This window comes from Zophobas morio, unplaced genomic scaffold, assembly GCF_036711695.1.
Source record: "Zophobas morio isolate AGI-343-1 ecotype UQ-CSIRO unplaced genomic scaffold, CSIRO_AGI_Zmor_V1 ptg000398l, whole genome shotgun sequence".
Classification (NCBI taxonomy): Eukaryota; Metazoa; Arthropoda; class Insecta; order Coleoptera; family Tenebrionidae; genus Zophobas; species Zophobas morio.
This window is the reverse complement of record NW_026972502.1, coordinates 306,762-325,309: the sequence shown is the minus strand read 5'-3', so window position 1 is coordinate 325,309 and position 18,548 is coordinate 306,762. Positions and strand designations below refer to the sequence as shown.

General features: G+C 36.7%; 2 protein-coding genes across 10 annotated transcripts; both read right to left on the bottom strand.

Moving 5' to 3' along the window:
* On the bottom strand, positions 1-6,227 carry LOC135120578 (cell division control protein 45 homolog). 8 transcript variants are annotated; one of them, XM_064044906.1, is made up of 24 exons: positions 5,921-6,227; positions 5,563-5,648; positions 5,398-5,499; positions 4,916-5,068; positions 4,466-4,552; positions 4,210-4,398; positions 4,049-4,121; positions 3,811-3,892; positions 3,060-3,158; positions 2,954-3,006; positions 2,757-2,858; positions 2,509-2,590; positions 2,307-2,352; positions 1,962-2,106; positions 1,832-1,901; positions 1,720-1,780; positions 1,519-1,665; positions 1,119-1,231; positions 1,016-1,059; positions 910-960; positions 788-848; positions 339-425; positions 185-279; positions 1-137 (listed from the first exon to the last, which is right to left on the bottom strand). In XM_064044906.1, exons 1-21 carry the CDS (start codon positions 5,988-5,990, stop codon positions 811-813), a joined length of 1,893 nt encoding a protein of 630 aa, XP_063900976.1. In that variant the 5' UTR covers positions 5,991-6,227; the 3' UTR covers positions 1-137; positions 185-279; positions 339-425; positions 788-810. The 8 variants fall into 8 exon arrangements, with proteins under 8 accessions (XP_063900976.1, XP_063900973.1, XP_063900974.1 ...); XM_064044903.1 differs by having other exon boundaries at positions 788-875; positions 929-960; XM_064044904.1 differs by having other exon boundaries at positions 1-117; positions 788-875; positions 929-960.
* A 9,489-nt stretch (positions 6,228-15,716) lies between these two features.
* On the bottom strand, positions 15,717-17,253 carry LOC135120596 (uncharacterized). 2 transcript variants are annotated; one of them, XM_064044930.1, is made up of 7 exons: positions 17,070-17,253; positions 16,928-17,016; positions 16,729-16,875; positions 16,586-16,660; positions 16,469-16,529; positions 15,963-16,411; positions 15,717-15,906 (listed from the first exon to the last, which is right to left on the bottom strand). In XM_064044930.1, the coding sequence occupies exons 1-7, from the start codon at positions 17,238-17,240 to the stop codon at positions 15,807-15,809; spliced, it is 1,092 nt and encodes a 363-aa protein (XP_063901000.1). In that variant the 5' UTR covers positions 17,241-17,253; the 3' UTR covers positions 15,717-15,806. The 2 variants fall into 2 exon arrangements, with proteins under 2 accessions (XP_063901000.1, XP_063900999.1); XM_064044929.1 differs by having other exon boundaries at positions 15,963-16,529.
* Between the last annotated feature and the right edge of the window lie 1,295 nt (positions 17,254-18,548).

Here is an 18,548-nt window from a genome sequence, read left to right as displayed (position 1 = left end):
CTTATTTACAGTATCCCCACTTGTATGGGTTAGCCCAAATGCCCCCAGGTGTTTTTCTCCTGATAGAGTACAAGGGCAAGCAGTCCCGGAACGAGTGAAGGGCGTTAAAACATCGACCTCGAGTGCCGCCGTTTGGTCTGAGATGATTTTAAAACCGAGAAGAACACCACAAAAAGACAGTTACAGGCAATTAATATGCTGACAGTCAGGCATGCTTCTCCCCGATTATTCTTTATGTCGCGAGATAAGCAGCCTTTTAACCTTCTAACGGTCAAAACTCTGGGTCATAAAATAAATTTGTTTTTTCGGCGAAATCACTTCCTATATCAAAGTTGAACCTGGCGACAAGTGGTAAACATAGTAACCAACAACCTCTATGGGGTTAATAAAGGTTCATGGTTGCATTTATTTGATTATAAGGGGCCCTATAAACGTAGCTATTAGTAACGTGATATGATGTTCTTGGTCATAAGATTGCATAGCTGTCCGGAACAAATAAAAGGTGCGCAGGCTTTAAACGCCCTTACAATGGTTTTTTAAAGTATAGATAATGATAAAAAGGCGTCAACAGAAGCATTCATGCCTGTGAAGAAGGCGCATTTTTACTTCAAAAATTTGTGCTTCACTATACTCCAATTGCATTATAGTTAACTATAATATTATCTAAGAAACTACGCGTGTTATACTTATTAAACTAATGTATAGTTGATAGACTACACCCTTTTAAAACATTTAAGCGAATAACTTTATTGAAGCTGTAAAAACACAAGCAAACAGCATAAAAAACCTTGTGTAGTTTTCAAGTAAAAGTCAGACTCGAACTCGAAGAACAGTAATGGGAAGCACCACTCAAGCGAAAAAATCAGTCGTAAAGGCTAACAAGTGTGTTTAAGAAGAAGCTCATTTTACTTGTTTTCACTTCTATCACCGAAGTGTTGAAGTTGTCGTGTCGAAAAGTGCCTGCAAGGAACGGCACAATTTAAAAAAGTATAACAAAGAAGAGAAATATATGAACTTTTCGTTTCCTGGGCGGCCCTCTCAAAAACCTGGCCGAAAGTGCTTTTTATAAAAAAAGGTCAAAACTCTAACTTTTTTGGAAAAATTTAGACTCCAATTACTTCTTTTCAAGGTCGCCGTGCTTGTTCATTCCCGCCACACCCACCACCAAAGCAGTGTCAGAGTTTACTTGCGCAGCCCAAACAATAAATGGTTTAATAGGAAGGCCTGCTTCCTATTATAACGTTTTAATAGTATTTATAATTCTCAATTAACTTCTTTAAGATAACAGTATACTTTGCGCATTCACAGAATTTAGTAAAGCAAACAAGAAATATTTTTAGCAACTCAATTTTTATAACTCTACTGCTATATTATTATTTAGTAATCTAACACTCATTCAAAAGTACAAGGAAAACAGAACGAAGTTATGACTAATTTATAAAGAATCACTTTGTAAGCTTTGCACCTGCCTTATAAAAAACTGTGAGAGTTTTGCTTATCGAAATAGGTAAGGGTTACCCTATAAATGTCCAATAGAAAAAGCGCAATGGTAGTGAGAATCAAAGGAGACGAGAGCATTGGATGGCAAGTAGAAATATACGCATGACGAAGCGGACGCGTTTGAAAAACGACGCGCTGCTCCAATATGGCGGAAACTTGAGATAACTTGCATTTAATATATTAGCAAAAAAGCAGGTATTATAACAAAAAGCTGTAGACTATGAAACGGTGTTGCTCAATGGCCAGTTTTAGCCCTTCCAGAATAAGTTCTGGTTTCTTTCTAAAATATATCTTAGTACGATAAAGCTAATAAAACTCGATAATAAAATACTCTGAAAGCGAATCATAAGCCCTAAAAAAATTTACTCTTATCCAATCGCGAGTAAAAACGAGAGAGTCTCCTTGAGAATGGACAAATCAGCTAATTATGAAAACAGACACGGAAGGAAGAATGACCAAACCTTTTCCGATGCACGGGGCCGTCAACAACGCGTTGATGGAATATACAAAGTCGCTAGCTGACATGGACCCCTGATGCGGCAAGAGGCGGTAAAACGAAGGAAAAAGGGGATCGTGCAAGTGAAAAGTGGCGCCGTATTCCTTCAGCTGAATATATAAACTCATTAAACTTGCTCGCCTTTTTAATGCTACTCAAGACAGCATTAGAAGATAAATGTGTACAAAAGTGTCAAAACTTAGGACGTCTCAAACTATAGAAATTTTTTAGATTATGAATGCTAAAACAACACTATAAAAATAAAATAAGTAAAATATAAACAGTATTGAACATACATTCAAAGCCTTACCATTTTTTTTAGACGGGATTTGAGCAATGGGTGCATCGTCGAATATCTGTGGAGTATAAAAACTATTTTAAAAAATAATGGTTTAAATGGATGGAATTATAGTACAAAGCTTGCTGCACTTCGAAGAGCTACAACAAAAGATATATAAAGAACATTACACCTACAACAGAAGAAAAGTATAAGAAAAACGAGAATTTGGTACTTCTGCTTGCACTGTTTCAAGGAGAGCCCCATTTTAACCAATAAGGTATTAAGTCTGGCAATCCCACTTTCCTTCCACGTGTCTAGAAAGATAAAAGTTTAGCCGGCAGGGCAAGGAAGCACGACTGCTGACTGACAAGTTATGAATTATAGTAAACCGATCTACATTCACTATATTACTAACTTAATCAGAAAAGTGATATTAGTTTATCGAAGTGAATGCTAACGCAAAAGGAACACATATTTAACTCAGTCGAGTAGCAATGTAGCGCGAGTGGACCATACTGTCGTAAAGCGTCCAATGACGGACAACAACAAAAGGAAGTTCTTCCTCGAATTTAATGAAACTCCCTCGAAAAAGAGGCATAAAGATGATGAAAAGTAATAATGAAAAAATTACATTACAAAGCAACCATATTTACATTACTTTAATAGAATGGCCTTACCTTCTTCTATATTATTTCTACAGGCCCCCACTAAAGCATCATCAGCGTTCATACTGTGTATAAGAGAGCATTATCGATGAGGGGCCCTGTAACGACACAGTACTACCGAGATACTTCCTGGCGCAAAGTTGCAAGAGTTGCTTGATACGTTTCGCTATCAATATAATCAAATATGCGCTGCTCGCTCAACCCAATGATGCCGAGCCTAACGGAGAGTACTTACAAAGTCATACAACACAAGTCTACCGACATGGAAACATTTATTAATCTTAAGGCCAAGTAGAGTTGACCAAAAGAGAGTTCAACAAACTAAAAAAGAATAAGGGCTCTCCCGCAAGGCCTTGGTAGCCCGAGCCTCTCGCTGGTGTCTCTAACCAACAACTACGATTGGAAGTAACACGTAAGGTTATGGCTAAACTCTATTCAGTTATATTTACTCTGCTTTCACTTAATAGTTTCCAAAAGTGATAGCATAATTGCACTACAACCTCCAATCTCTATGCTGGAAACTCCACACGGGGCAGTCACCTACCCGAAAACCCGAACTTAATTTAGCTAATATGACTCCTCTATATCTGCATTAAGTTTTTGAAAAAGATAAGATCCGAGTAAGCGTAATATAGTGAACTTACAAAAAAAAATTTTGAGACTTGCTAATTTCTCTCTTAGAATATGGAAATATTATATAATTATAGATACAAGAAATTGTAAATAAACAATCAAACTATAACGGATTTAAATAAAAAACTATAACTAATATGAAAACAATAAGGAAAGTTATATAGAGTTCTTAAGCGTATAATGCCGAGGAACAATTGTAAAATAGGAAAAGCAGAAACATGGAAAGGAGGGCCAACCAGAGAAGCGAGTTGTTTTCTTTGTTTAAAGACAAGGCTAAGTTGTACATTAGGAAACTGGAAGCCACGCCGTAGTAGGATTCTGACAAAATATAGAAAAAGTCACAGCGGTACAAAGCTACAAGGAGACAAAAGCAGTGATGCCGAAAGGCAATATAATAACGAAGTCATATAAAGAGCTCAAATAGAGTAAGAGACTGAGTCAATGGTAGTGACCACTTAACGGACATACAACAACCTGTAAGATATTCCAAAGTCTTCTGAGTAGAACGCCTTTTACTTTCTTGCTTATGCCTTTTATGGTCCAATTTCTAGTTGTGCATTAGATTAAAATAGTGACTAAGAAAAAAAAGTAACAAATAAGAGAGATGGACATAAAAAAATTATAGTAACTGTAACCGAATCACTTAATCCCTTTCTTCTTTTATTAGAAGTTTCACTATTTTCATGCATTAAATGAGAGCTACTGCTGCCAACGGGTAAAGGGTTGATGTCTTCATACTCGCTTTGATTGGTTGAACCAGCTTCTTCTGTGTCAGTTAATTCGTTTTCAGTGGTTGATTCGTCAGAAGCATCCAACTCTTGGCTCTTGATGCCCAAAACAAAAAAAAAGCAAAAATCATGCAAGTTCAGTAGAAAAACCAAATAGCAATACCTTTAAATATGCTTCATAATCTTCCAAGGAGGGAAACTTCTCATCATTTAAAAGTTGCTCAGTGGCAAAGACAACTACATTATCTTCCTGTCGTCATATATAAATATATAATAAAATAAATAACGCTCATAAAGTTGAAATAGGGCAGATTACGGCCTAATACTAGAAATTTAAGTTATACTTATTTTTCAGTTAGTAAAATACTACTAATAAGATTACATACATAATAAACTCTAAAATTTTAATAAAATCTAAATATGATATTTGAGACAAAAAATAACAAAACATTAATATTTAAGAAAAAATTTAAAACTTTTAACCTTCGGAAAAATTAAATCAAAAAGGTGTAATCCAACAAATTATAAAATAAAAAATATATATAAATAACTGTATATAATACAAAGTAAAAGATGTTGAAAAAAAAGAGTAAAGTAAGTAAGCTAAATTTACTTGGAAGTGATGGCTGTACACATTAGTAAGAGCGAGAGGACGATGACTATCGATGAGATAAAAACAAAAATTATCAACATCAACGCCAATTCTTTTCATTTCTTCATAAATTCTCATATTAGCTCCGCAATTGATCATGACTACAGCTATAAACTAAAGTGGTTAATTTATTAATAAAAAACTAAATATTATCAGTATAGAATAATATAAGAATATAAATATTAGAAAAATAATAACAGGTAACTCGTCTAAACAATACTTTACCGCAAATTTCGTAGTTTTATATTATAATACTTACTTAACAAAACACTCTTCTACTAATAAGCATAAAACATACTAGTTGTACAAATAATATTCAGTATAACCGCAAATCACGTCTTAAATGTTTATAGTAAGGTAACCCTGCAAGCTTAATAGTTAAAAAGGAAGGCATCTCACAGGTTTTTCTGGTTAAACTTTTAGTGTTTAAATTTAATTCTAACCCGATCACTTTCAACAAGAAGAGTTTTCGAACAATCGATGATGTCGTGATAACCAGTTACAGGTGCCAATTCGAATGGAATAAAATCAGAGCAGAGAAGGGTCTAACAAGAATAATAATATAATTTAGGCAAAGATTCAGATTAAACAACTATTTTATTTAATACGGTTAAAATTCGGCAACTGCACACGGCATCGGCATCAGCCGCTACAAATATCAAGATAGAAGGGTTGGGATGAAACTTCAAAGCTTCTATAAATAAGTCGTTAAATAAGCTTAGTATAATAAGTGTTAATAATTGTAAAAAGTTTTAAATACAAATTTATTTTGTTTCGAATATAAAGTCCTTTAGTAACTATGTTTTAAGAGACTAAACCTTAATATTAAAGACTGAAATAAAAGAGGTGCTTACATCAAGCTATAAAGTTAAAAACTTAAAAGTATAATAAAAAAAATGTAATATAAAACTATAAGTAACTTATACATTTACAATTGTGTTGAATAACAGGTTCTTCATTCCTAACCTTTTTTTAAGTTATTGTAGACATCAGGGAATTGTTCAGGTAAAACAAGCATGCCCAAGGCCAAATACATATATTTGAATAAGAGCGTAATGAAAAAAAGGTTTTTAAAATACTTTTAAGAACTTAAAAATATATATTAACAGCAAAGCACAAATGACCACTTTAAAAGTTTAATATTATTTTAACATTAGCAATTTTTTAAAATAAAAAAATATGACTTTGGTCATCCTCTGTCGGCTGCCATGACGAATATGGCCCAATTTTTTTATAGCTAAAGAAAATTGTCCGCTTGAAGAAATTGGAAGTTTTTAGTCCGTTTGGTGATACCATAAGTCCTCTGCTACAAAGCACAACTCGCCAGCAGGGACAGAACCCGACTCGAAATTAACGCTAGACTAGAGGGTTTTACTTAGATACCCCCCTTGGCGTCATCAGTGAGGGATAAGCAGATAAATTCCTGTTTTTATTTTAAAATTTAACTACGTATATAGAGAAATGAGTTAATATAGAAAATAGGAAAAAATTATATTATAATACTTTTTTATAAATATATAGCTGTCACCATGTTTCAAAGCTGCTAAACTTTTTCTTTAAGACGTAAATTACAGTAAAAATGCTGTGAAGTAAATTAGTCAGTGTAAATTTTTAATTCCTCTATGTTTATAATAGTTAAAGTTTTATTAGAAAGTATGATTATTTCATGATTTTTAATTATATTTATTTCAACACGTCGATTATCTTTTATTACATCTTTAATTCTCTAGTTTTTCAATGAAACAAAACTTGTGTTACTCTTATTAATTGGAAATTCTCTATAAAACTGATCTTCTGTTCAAGAATTTATGTTGAAGTCGATTTTTTATCAAATATTATAATAAATAATAATTTATATTATTATTTAACTGACTTAGCATATTACTTACATATGTAAGCCTAAAAAAAGTATAACAATTGTAATTTACAGAAAACAAAACTAAGTGCTGTGTTTATCTGTGTGCTACCATCCCCTTAAAAAAACTATATATTTTTTTTAGGTAAAACTGTCTCGCTGCTTTTTTGTATATAAAGGAAAGGTGAAAATTTCATTAAATATTACTTAATTTTGAATGGGTTTTTTTGTAGTTAAAAGGTTAAAGGCTTGTTATATTAAGATACTTGTAAATACAGTCCTCTAAAATTATTCTAGACGTCTATACTAAAAAAATTTTTAACCCATTTAAAATAATATATATAAGAATTAATAGAGAAGGGAATCAAATAAATAATTTTTCATTTTTTTAATACATAAAGGCTTATTAATTAAAGTAAAGTTATGCTTAACCGAGTATTCTTTTAACTTGTGCATATTAGCACAAAAAAGATACTCGTAGAGTAGGCATAGGGAGGTACTGGCATTATAAGAGTCTTAACGCAAATAATTATGTAGTAAGCTAAGAAAATCATAATTTATCCTTTTTTTAACTAAAATTTTTTGCATTATTAGTTACAGAGGACCTAATTAGTTTAGAGTCTAATTCTAATGCACATCTTAGATGATAAACATGAGAAGTGACATGAATTTTTTAAAACGTAACTGGGTGTGGGGGATATGATAAATTCCACATGTAAAAATGTTTTATTTTAAAACAAATTGGCATGAACCTTTTTAAATCTAATTTTTGTTAATTTAGGAATTCTTATGAATGCATACATTAAAAATTAAAATACAAAAAATGTTTGTAGATATAAATTTTTAATGTTATATAGGGCGCATACAAAATTGTCACTGCGTGTTATTTTTATAATAGAGCAAACTAAAAGATAATAAGCTAACGCTGTGTAAGTAAAAACAATTCCAAATATAAACTACAGAGCATATTGAAACAATAACTATTGGTTTAAATTTATGGAGTATGACCCACCCAATTACTAACGGAAGAGCTACCGCAGCTTGGAGTCCTATATTCAACCCAATTAAATATCGTCTTTCTGTTTTTGTCTTTTGGACATCTTTCACACCCAACTTATCTTTCCATAAGTCTGGATGATTATGGTTTTTATGAAGGTTTATGAGATTTTCAGTCGCAATTCACGAGGGAGACGATTGTTCAGTTGAGGCCTATAAGTTAGCAAGATTTTTGAATTGTGAAGGGTCCGCCAATAGTAATAAGATTATTTATCTAACAAAAGTAATAAGCTAAATATAGAGGGTTAGCGATTAAATATACTAATTGTTACAGCAAATTATAAATTTGCTTCAAGTCTCTTAAAAAAGGTTTTAACCACATAATCCTGGAGAAGAAAATCAAACATTTTTTTCTTCCTGCAGTCCATGTCGTTGTGACTGCGGTCCGTTTATCTCAGCTTCTTACTTAGTATTTGCGATAAATATCTAACTCATTAACAGCGCTTTATTTAAAATATACTTATACATATTAGAAAGATTAAACTTACGTAAATTATAACTACTCACTTTATATTACAGGCCTTATATATATTTAATTTTCATTTTTTCCTTTCATTTTTTATTTCTTTTAAAATTTACATTTATCTTACTATTAATTATGAATCTCTCTCTGAAGAAGAGTTATTAACAGTTATTGGTTATCTTTGCTAAAATGAAGAATTAGAAAGAGTTTGACAAAATAAAAATTTAAGTCGAGACTAAACATGAAAATAAAAAATAAAAATTGCCAAATATGGAATGGCCACAGCTAGTCAGGAGAAAATTAACTCAAAAAAAGAAAATTTAATTAAAATAATTACAAAAACAAGAAAGCTCATTGGCTAAGATCTCGAACTTTATTGGAGGACAGTACCGAAATTTTTTACTAAATAAAAAGAGAGGAAACTGATGGGATCGACCTCTTTAGTAATACTTCGTTATTTAATTTATTAGTAGTTAGATTTTACAAGGCAAAACTTCTTTAAGTTACTATAATCACTCAGGACAAAAGTAAGTTTAAAAGGCGAAGGGAGTCTTTTGATAGTTTAACTAACAATAATGTATTTTTGGCCTTATAAATTTTAGATTAATCAGATGCTTTTATAGAGATACTAAAAGATAGCGGCTCTAAAGGTTACAAGAAACGAGTGTGGTTACGTTAGAATAGCTAATGTTAAGAATAATAGTAGTAGCATTAACTTACGACTAATATTTCCCATAATAGCGTCATAAATAATAATATAACTATTAGCAACAACAGTAATAGTAAAAATAATATATACCGAAATAATAAGAAAATTATTTGTGGTAATAATAATACTTATAGGTTTTATCCTAACGGCAATTTAAAAGTCATCAGAGGCTCAGAGAAACCCTCAAGAGCTTTACACGACACCGTTGACATAAAGATGGGCAGCTTCTTCTGACATTGCCCTTATTATTAGTGAACGACCATATACTGCGGTAATCCCCCTGGAAACTCTTAAAGTAATAACTACACCTATTATCCTTAGTGAAAAAAAAAAATTTCTCCCCTTCTAGTACGACTTATGCAATCCACCAAGGTCCTGAGGTCAAGAAACTAGCGCCTTGGTGTTAAAGTACTTCCAATAACTGGTGAAGAATTCCTCGCTTTCACAGAGATAATGTATGAGCAAAAATTAAAGTATGTTACCTATGTCTGACCTGAAGACAAGTCATTTAAAATTGTTATTTGTGAAAATTATTGTGAACTCGACATGTCTACCGGAAGCGGGACTGCGTGCGCAAAGGCATCAGACCCTTTCGAGTGGCACGCATGCACACGGAGGACACTATCAATAGTGAGAAGAAGAAGCGCCGTTAACATTAGCGCTGGTGCATATACTAAGTATTGAACAAAAAAAGTTATTAAAGATGAAGACTGTTTTCCATCCGCAAATCAAAATAGAAGAACTTCGAAAAAGCAAGCGCGCTGGTCAGTGTCACCGCTGCCAGGTCTTTGGCCACGCGGTAAGCTCTTGCGCTGCGTCACCTCGGTGCGCCAAGTGCGGTGAGGGTTTGTTGATTATATGATTCAATTTCAGTGTGCAGTTAGGGGAAAAAAGGGTAGATTCCCTACAACTGAGGGTATGCTCTTTGCATTTATATTAATTTTAACTGGTAGATTAAATCTATCAAGATTATTTTAAATTTGTTTATATATACACATTTTAATAAAACAATATTTTGATTTTTCGTTTTTGTGGCATCTTTTCAGATTATAGGGCTGTAAGGAAGTTTTAGCTTTATTATCTAAAGAGTAAGTTTAATATATTGTTTTGGTTTATAGGGCCGAACAAAGTGTTGATAGTAACTGTCTAAAGAATAGTTTATTGGGAGCCTAACCCCTAGAGGGCGTGTGTATTTTTAAAAGAGCCTAAAAGCTTAAGGGAAATTTTAAACGGGCTCATTAACTGCAGAGTTTACCACAGCACGAGACTCGCCTGCTAGATTTGCAAAACCCGACGAGGCACATACCGCCAACTACTCGTCCAATCTGCGCGACATTCAATTATTACTTCGGAAGCTACCGTTACCCCATCTATATTCTATGCTCTTCACGCTTTAAAGCGAGACAGCTCCAAGCGCGCCCTGCTAATAATCTTACTCTTATTGACAAAGCAGACTCATTTACTCAACAACAAAAGCAGCGATCGCAACCGACTTTGAGGAAGTTGTTAGCTATTTTGACGACGAAGGTCGTGGAAGGCTTAGAATTTGTTAGCAATGACTTATATATTCCAATCGCTTAAAAGACGAATTGCAGGAGTCAATCCAACGCGAAAGAATAGATATCTGTCGTCAGCAAAACAGCTCTCCCCAAGTGTATCATTTAAATTCTGTAACTTGCGACGTAGCGCCGGTAGTAGTTGTACACTGTGGTGGAGGATTAACTATCCTGTTCAAACGAAGCATTCAACACCCTTTGATGGCATTGTCAGCTCTGCAAAATTACCCCTAATCTGGCTAGACGGGGGCCCACGACTATGATCAGTCTTACCGCCTAGCCAACCACTCACGTCGTTCGACTTTGACGCTCTTTAAGTGCATGGATTTTCCTGTCATTCTACTACGCGGAGATAAACATTCTGCGTAAACAGCCGGGTTGCAATTCGGAACGGCCAGATTCTTGAGGTTTACGCTATAGAACGCGGGTTGGGAGTCCTAGAATCAAGGTTGCCAACACACACGGCGGAGAAGACGGCACCATGAACGTGTTAAATATCGGCATGTTAAAAAATATATGCCTTCCTACGGCAATTAAGCCGCTAAGTGAATTGTCATTAGATCAATACCTGACTGCTGGATTTGGGCGACGAAAAGGATGCTATGAGAACATTCTCCCGATCTTACACGAATTGAAACAATTTTTTTAAATTCACAGGAGCTCCCATCGATTACGACACCACTCGAAACTCCCGCTAAACCAAACAGTGCTGTTGTCGACTTTAAACGAGCGATGACAGAAGCTCATAGGAAAGCAACGGCGACACGTGAAGTCGTGTACCGCCCTAAACGCCTTTCCGAGGGACTAAAGGCATTAATATGCCAGCGATGGCCACTCATAATAGTCATGGCCTTCTAACGCGCAGAAGACAAATAGTGCTAAAACCGCCTTCATTGGCACATCAGGAAAAAGTTGATGGCGCATATAAACTGTATTTGGGAATAACAAATTAAACGAAGTATCGGAAAGCATCGGTCGCGCCTCTTTTCGAAATGACAAGCGAATTAGGCGATGAAACAAAGCGAAACTTTTTGCTGATCATCTAGCTACCCAGTGTTTACCGTCTACCGCCTCAAACCTCGACAACGCTCCCCTTCCGCCTAAACTTATCATTGGGAGCTGTCTACCACTGGTGAGATCAATTCAACATTCAAATTACTACCGAAGCGAAAGGCCCCCGACCCTGAGGGCATCACTAACCTGATGTTAAAACAGCTGACTGAGACTGCTATGAATCATCTATGCAACCTCGTTAATTCGGTATTGATCTGCGGCTATTTTTCCAAACTTTTGGAAAATAACGGTAGCCGTGATGTTACCAAAGACATGGTAACTGACATCAGAGTCTCACAACTATAGACCCATCAGCTTTTTGTCGGCAGTTGGTATTGTTGAAGCAGTGATACTTAATCGTTTGATCGCAAATGCGGACGCTAGGGGAATTTTACCCGAGTTTTAGTTTGGATTTCGCAAGGGACACTCAAGAACCCGATAAATTCTTCGCCTAACCGAGTAAACGACCGGAACCTTTAATTTTTAAAAAGCCACTAGCACGATCTTTCTCAACGTTGGTAAGACTTTTAACCGAGCATGGCATGGTGGCCTGTTAAGCAAGGTACATGCTTTGGAGATACCGCGTGGTCTTCGAGAAGTTCTTGAGTCGTACTTAAACGGCCGGTCTTCAACGTGCGAGTAGGCCCTAAACTGTCGTTGCCTCAGTTTCTTACAGCGAGAGCCCCGCAGTGCTCTCTTCTATCATTGCTGCTATTAGCGATTAATACCAGATTTCTATTACTATTAATAAAATTATTACTATTATACGATGTAGTATTACTACTAAAAGGAACCCCTTTCTTTTCATATCTTTGTCTTTCAACGTGTGCTTTATAAAAGCCCAAGTCATGTTTTTTTATAGAATTTGTTACACGGAATAAGAATTATCGTTTGTAGCTCCCATAATAGTCTTTAGTTCTTCTTGTTCTTTTATCTTCTTCACTTTAAGCAACTCTAATACCTTTTTAAAAACGGCTTTCGCAATCAGTAGACTAGCGATAAAGTTCTGTTGTTCTGTAATAACAAAAGTAATATCCATAACGAATTGATGAAAATATAGAATTAAGAGTTTAATGCAGAAAAAAATTATATAGATTTAAGTAAAATAAATATATGTATATATGCGTTAGGAAGTAGACAAGAAAACTAAATATTTAGTAAAAGTGATGAATTATAAGTAGTAATTCGTGCAAAACAAGCAAGATAGTTATAGCAAGTTCCTTCTTTCAAGCCGCCACCGAGCTCGAGTTATTTATTATTTATTTTAATTGACAGTTCCTGATGCTCGATCAAGTCAAAAAGCTTCGAATACCCGAGCTCTCAATCAGCAGTGATCCTAAACTTATTACAAAATAGGTTTCGATCGAGGTGTCATTATTAATTTGACATTAACAAACAAAACCAGCGCTTACTCGCGTCCCATGGGCGGCGATAACTTGTCCCGTCCAATAGCTCGTAAGTAACTTCGCTCCCAACAGGCGGTTAGTGTGCCGGGCTGCCTGGCGAAAAGAGCATTCGCATTGCTTTGGAAGACGACGTCTAAAGGTCCAACTGAAGGCTTCGGTGAAGAGATTCATTTCGCCCAATTGTCATCACGCTCAGCAATTTGTTCTGTCGTATTTAAAGTGCGACATTGTTGCAGCGGTGTCGTAGGTCTAAGCAGCAGACGTATATATCATTATTGGTTGGATGTAGGACATATGCAGTTGCCGATTCGCAGGGAAAGCTTGCCCTTACCACATAATCAAGGGTAAAGAGCCTTAGCTGTTGCAAGAAAATTTTGTTGTCACTGACGACTCCCAACTATTTGACTTGAGAACACAACGAAATCTTCACACAAACAAAGGGACGTATTTTTTTGTTATTAAAAGCCTACCCTCTTCATCGCTCTTTAGTAACTTTCCTACTACGGCATAAATCAGCAAGGGCGTCAAGATAGAGATGTGTATGCTTGCCTATCAAGGCGGGAGACTTCGACGAAGAGTAAACAGGCGTATCATCGGCGTAGAGAGCGATTCTTGTGTGTGTGGCTTTGATGGCAAGGGCATATCATTCACATAAATTGCAAATGAAAGGGGCGGAAGAAGTGATCCAGGAAGGGCCCCTGCTGTCAAAGATCGCAGCGGCGATTGTGTACCTCCTACGCGCATGCTGAAGACGCGACCTTTTAGATATGACTTCAACATGTTGTAAAGGGCATAAGGAATGGAACGGATAAGGAGCGCAGTTTGTGCAGCAGACCTTCATGCCAAACTTGATTAGATGTGTCTTTGGCAGCTCACAGCGGTGCAGTCTCCCATCGGGTCGGAAAGGCGCTAAAGGCCATCGCCCTGTGCAACGAATAAGCGCAAGTTTGTCTACATCGCTCTGCCACGACATGGTCACTCGGATAAAACGTCGATGTTGGCATATACGTGGCTTAGTTCGGTATACAGGCGATCGGGCGGTACGTTACTTCACGAGTTATCGTGTCGGTATGTGAGCGATGTATACGCTTTCGAATAAGGTAAAGGCATCATCCAGCAGGGCGGGTGTAGACGGTAGTGACGGACACGGCGGACGAATGTGATTTCTAAAAACTCAGCATATATGTTCAATTGGGTAAAAATACTAGTGATAGTCTCTGCGGTGTCTCCTCGTCGTCTAATTCGAGAAAACAGGAAGGTGATTTGAAGACAGCTCGTGGAGCGCTTCAGTTGCCATTAAGAGACGTCTACCTTTTAATATGGAAATATCCAGTACATCCATCGTGCCTGTAGTGACCGAGTTTGTTCGTCAGCATAGGCCTCAAAGATGTGTCTTTCCGAATTATCGGTTCGGTTGTTCCATGAAAGGGTGCGTGCCATTGAGATCCCCGCACAAAACAGCAGAGAAATTACTCGCAAAGATGGCGTCCAAGGTGGTGACAGGTAGTAGCTTGCAAGAGAATTGGTAGACAGCGACCCACAGACTCGGACCCCTGGTCAGCCAAACTTAGGGGAATTCTTAATGCCTCGAGACTTTGTAGGGGTGGCAGAGATACCGAGTGGTTGAATACTTTGGATGTACTGGATATGGCTCTGTACCTGTACGTACCAAAACCTTCTACGAATTGTCACTTGAACTTTGCTCAGTCCTATTGGAATTAAGAATGAGTTTTTGGACACCACTTAGAAATTTGTAAAGTACTGATCGAGCTCTTGTTAAAAAATCTGTTAAGCGACATCCTACCTCCCTTCAATGCATCTTGTTATTCCAGAATTAACAGGACCACTTCTGTCTTTAAAGACTCATTGTCAAATCTTTAAAGTACGCGACCACCTTTAAATCCCATTTTCACTTTCAAGAACAGGTTGTAAACGACGCCGCTTTGAAAGACAAACATGGAAAGGCCGGGCCTCTAGTGAATAATTGACCATTATAAAGGATAGTAATATTGTTAAACGAGAATTACGAGCTTTCAAAACATATAATGGAAAGATGGACTGCAATTCTTGACTTTTACCGATAAAACCTAGGAAACATGCCAATTGTGTTCAACCTATAAAAAAAGATTTAGAGGTTCCTATAATCAAGAATGGGGGGTTATCTACGCAAACTCCAAAAAATCCAATTTCTTTGCTAAAATTTATACCGACACTGATCGGGTGAACAGAAAATGCGAAGCACACTTGTAAGAGCATTTTTTTTGGGCGTAGGAGCTCAGTACTCACTTTGGAAGCCTTTACGAATAAAGGTGAGGGATACAATATATAATCGATAAACACAACACTGGGGAGGATGTGGGCATGAGAAAGACATAAATATATTGCTTAAAAAGTATTAGCCTGCTTTTCGTCAACAATCTCTTGTTAACTACTGAGCGATCAGAAAATCTTACTATTTTATTACGACGAATTCTTTGCTGACAGTCAATTAACTAGTCATAGAACCAAATAGTTCTATACTTAAGTTTTTAATAAAATATTTTAAACGTGCAACCAATTTTTAAGGTCGGCACCTCTAGCAGAGCTCTTTTGCGTATCCCCCGTCCTTATCCAAAAACTCCTCTCTTACTATTTGCTATATACCCAAAGTTCTTATTACAAAAACACCGGTAAGAAATCCTTTAATGAAAAAAAGTTTCGCTATATGTCCACTGATATTTATAATTGTTTCTGCCCACTCCTTCCGGACAATTCTTATAGACATTTGGTTGTGACATCTGTAAAGGAAATGGTTTTTTGAATTTCCCGAGATAATCGTTCAAGTTCGCTTCGCTGATGGCTCTTTTGCAGGCACCTATTAAACACTCCCATAGTATATATACCGTCACACTAAAATTTTTAGACACTTACGCGGATTGAATGCTGCTCATGAAACCATGAAGAGCTCCTGCTAAGCTGGATAAACATCCGCCAGAGACAGAAATGATGGTGAGTACAGTGCGCCGTGCTGTTTCTAAATGCAAGCTGATATCCTGATCCACTGCGGAGAGGGTCGTTTGAAGGCGGAAAGCAGCAGCGAACTCATGGCGAATAAAATTGGCACGCGACTTATTATTATACAAATGAGCGAGAGACAGCTTGAGCTTTAGCAATAGCAACGCAGAATGGGACAAAACTTCTGTATTGGCCATAAGCAAAGACATTGTCGACGGCAATTGGTATTCAATAAACATTTCTGGCTGCCCTGTAGAATTGCAGGCGTTGTGAGTGGCTAAGCGGATGAACGGCGAACTCTCGGAGTCAAGCTCATCCAGTAGCCAGTTCACGCTTGCTTGCAGCTCATTAAAGGGTAAATGCGCCTGTGCGGGAAACACAGGAGTGAAAGAGAGAGTCCGACCAATGAAAGGTAGCTGTACCTGCCCCTGCAGAAGAGTCAAAAGCTCGTGGGTAAATGCGCTGTCCTGCAGCAAAGCATACCTGCCCACATAAACTGTTTCAACAGGCGAAGATTTGTTAAGAACGTTAAAAAGCACTTTATAATACAATCTACGTGTTTTCGAAAATTCAAGGTGCCCAACGCTGCCGTTGTATGATCTTTTAACACTGCACTTTTGGTTCAAAAAAGAAAAATACATGAAAAACGATGGAAACGTGCGCAGAGAGAAAAGGTGAACACCTGGCTCTGAAACGGCTTATAAGAGAAGTGTGCAGTGCAGAAAAATAATCAAAGACGCCCGTATTATTTGCTTTAGCCATGTCTATGCCTGCATCCAGAGAAAGAAAAGTGCCGATACCCGTTGGATGCTTAAAGAGTTCAACACTTCTGTAGGTTTGGCTTATTAAGGGGAGAAAATAAAGCAGTACTAATAGGAAACCTGCAATAATCCTCCAACGCCGAAAAATAAGTGTGTTCTGGTGAAAAGTACTTGAGGACATAAAAATCTTGCGCAATTCCGATAAAAAACTACTCAATAGAGAATGAGAAACGATTGAACACGTGGCAGGAAAGAAGCAAACCTTTTTTAAAGGGCTCATAAACGCGGTCAAATTAAGGTTCTTACGAAGAGTCTCCTTTAGAAGCTGCAACGAAAGTGCTTGGCCGGCAGGGGGCAAACCGGTCAATGTAACACGAGCGGCGACTTCCTCTAACAATAAGGCAAATGCCGAGTCAAGCAGACCAAAGGCCATGACTTGCTCAGTCCCGCGAGCCTATGAATTGCTATATGAGGGTGGCACATAGTAAGTGGAGACAGACGAAGGCGGAGTATACCTGGACGGCTGTCCGGACGAGGTTGAATAGCAAAGTACTTCTGGGAAAAGGACACACTGTCTTTGCTTTCAAATCAATTCCGCAAAGACTAGTTAATAATAATATGCGGCTCCGAAAACGGCGTATCTTCAACAAAGCATGGAGAAGTAGATTGGTATGAAATTCTTGGTGGAGTGACTGGACCAACTCCAAGCGAAGGCTGCGCACCTGCTTTTCCACTGAAGCAAAAACTTTTCTTTACACAAGTCTTTTTAGAAAAAATATTCCGACTACAATAATACTAATCACCGTATAAAGGGATCTTCGTCCTCCCGCATATGCACAGAAACAATATCCAGAATTTTCAAGGCGCTAATGGCGGAAGTGAAGTCACGCAAATATGCGAGCAGGGCTGGTGAGCCGACATTATTAAGCCGAATATGGGAAGGAAAGGTTTCATACGCAAGACTAGTTTCGTTAAAATAAAACAGATGATCGTCTAAACCTGCTAAAAAGTTCCAAAATTTCCATCGACAGACAAAATCCGGCAAGAAAAAAGACCTAGAACGCCCGCTTTCATGGAAGCTACCAGATCTTTGATAGCACTGACATCCATTACAGGCTCGTGCCGGAAAACTCTGAGGTCTTCATAAGATAAACTTCTGCGCAGAGCTAAAGCCGGAATCTGCAAAATGGAAATAATGCGACAATATAGAACAACTTCACTTGCAAGTTGTCACCTCTTTTATAATAGTAGTTCTTTTACTTTCCCTCTTGGAATCAACTAGACCTTTCTTATTACAATGTGAATGGAAGTATTTATTGTTTATATTTGTTTCTGAGCCCGAATGATATTTTTGATTTGAATAAAGGGGAGAATCGAGAGGCCTTGAATCCAGAGAAATGCCAAAAAATAAAAGTTGACGATATTTACTACTTAAACTAGCTTCTTTAAGAAAAACTAAAGAAGTGTCTAGGTAGTCCCCCAAGTTTCTTTGTTCTAATGAATAGTTAAGATTTGAAACCATCTGCTCCTTTCGAAACCTCTCAGGTAACTGCAAAAAAAAAAAGTTACTTGTGCCATATATACTTTCCTGGGATATAAAAAAATCTAATTTAAAGTTAATGGTAGGAGCTACAAAAAAAATTACTCACTGCTTGGCTAGTAAAGTTAAGCAAAAAAGATATGCAAGACCAAAATTCGCAACAACTTTCTTTTGTTCAATAAGTTAAAAGTATTAAAGTTA

What these genes read in the sequence shown, in the direction of transcription:
- LOC135120578 (XM_064044902.1), bottom strand. Translation starts at nt 5,990, where the DNA reads ATGTATTTGGCCTTGGGCATGCTTGTTTTACCTGAACAATTCCCTGAT. An exon ending in AATCCCGTCTAAAAAAAATG is followed by an intron (nt 2,107 to 2,306) that starts GTAAGGCTTTGA and finishes TTATATATTCAG; the next exon opens with CTGAAGGAATACGGCGCCAC. An exon ending in TTCTATTGGACATTTATAGG is followed by an intron (nt 1,232 to 1,518) that starts GTAACCCTTACC and finishes ACGTTATAATAG; the next exon opens with GAAGCAGGCCTTCCTATTAA.
- LOC135120596 (XM_064044929.1), bottom strand. Translation starts at nt 17,240, where the DNA reads ATGGCCTTTGGTCTGCTTGACTCGGCATTTGCCTTATTGTTAGAGGAA. An exon ending in GCGTTGGAGGATTATTGCAG is followed by an intron (nt 16,876 to 16,927) that starts GTTTCCTATTAG and finishes CCAAACCTACAG; the next exon opens with AAGTGTTGAACTCTTTAAGC. An exon ending in ATAAGCCGTTTCAGAGCCAG is followed by an intron (nt 16,661 to 16,728) that starts GTGTTCACCTTT and finishes TTGAACCAAAAG; the next exon opens with TGCAGTGTTAAAAGATCATA.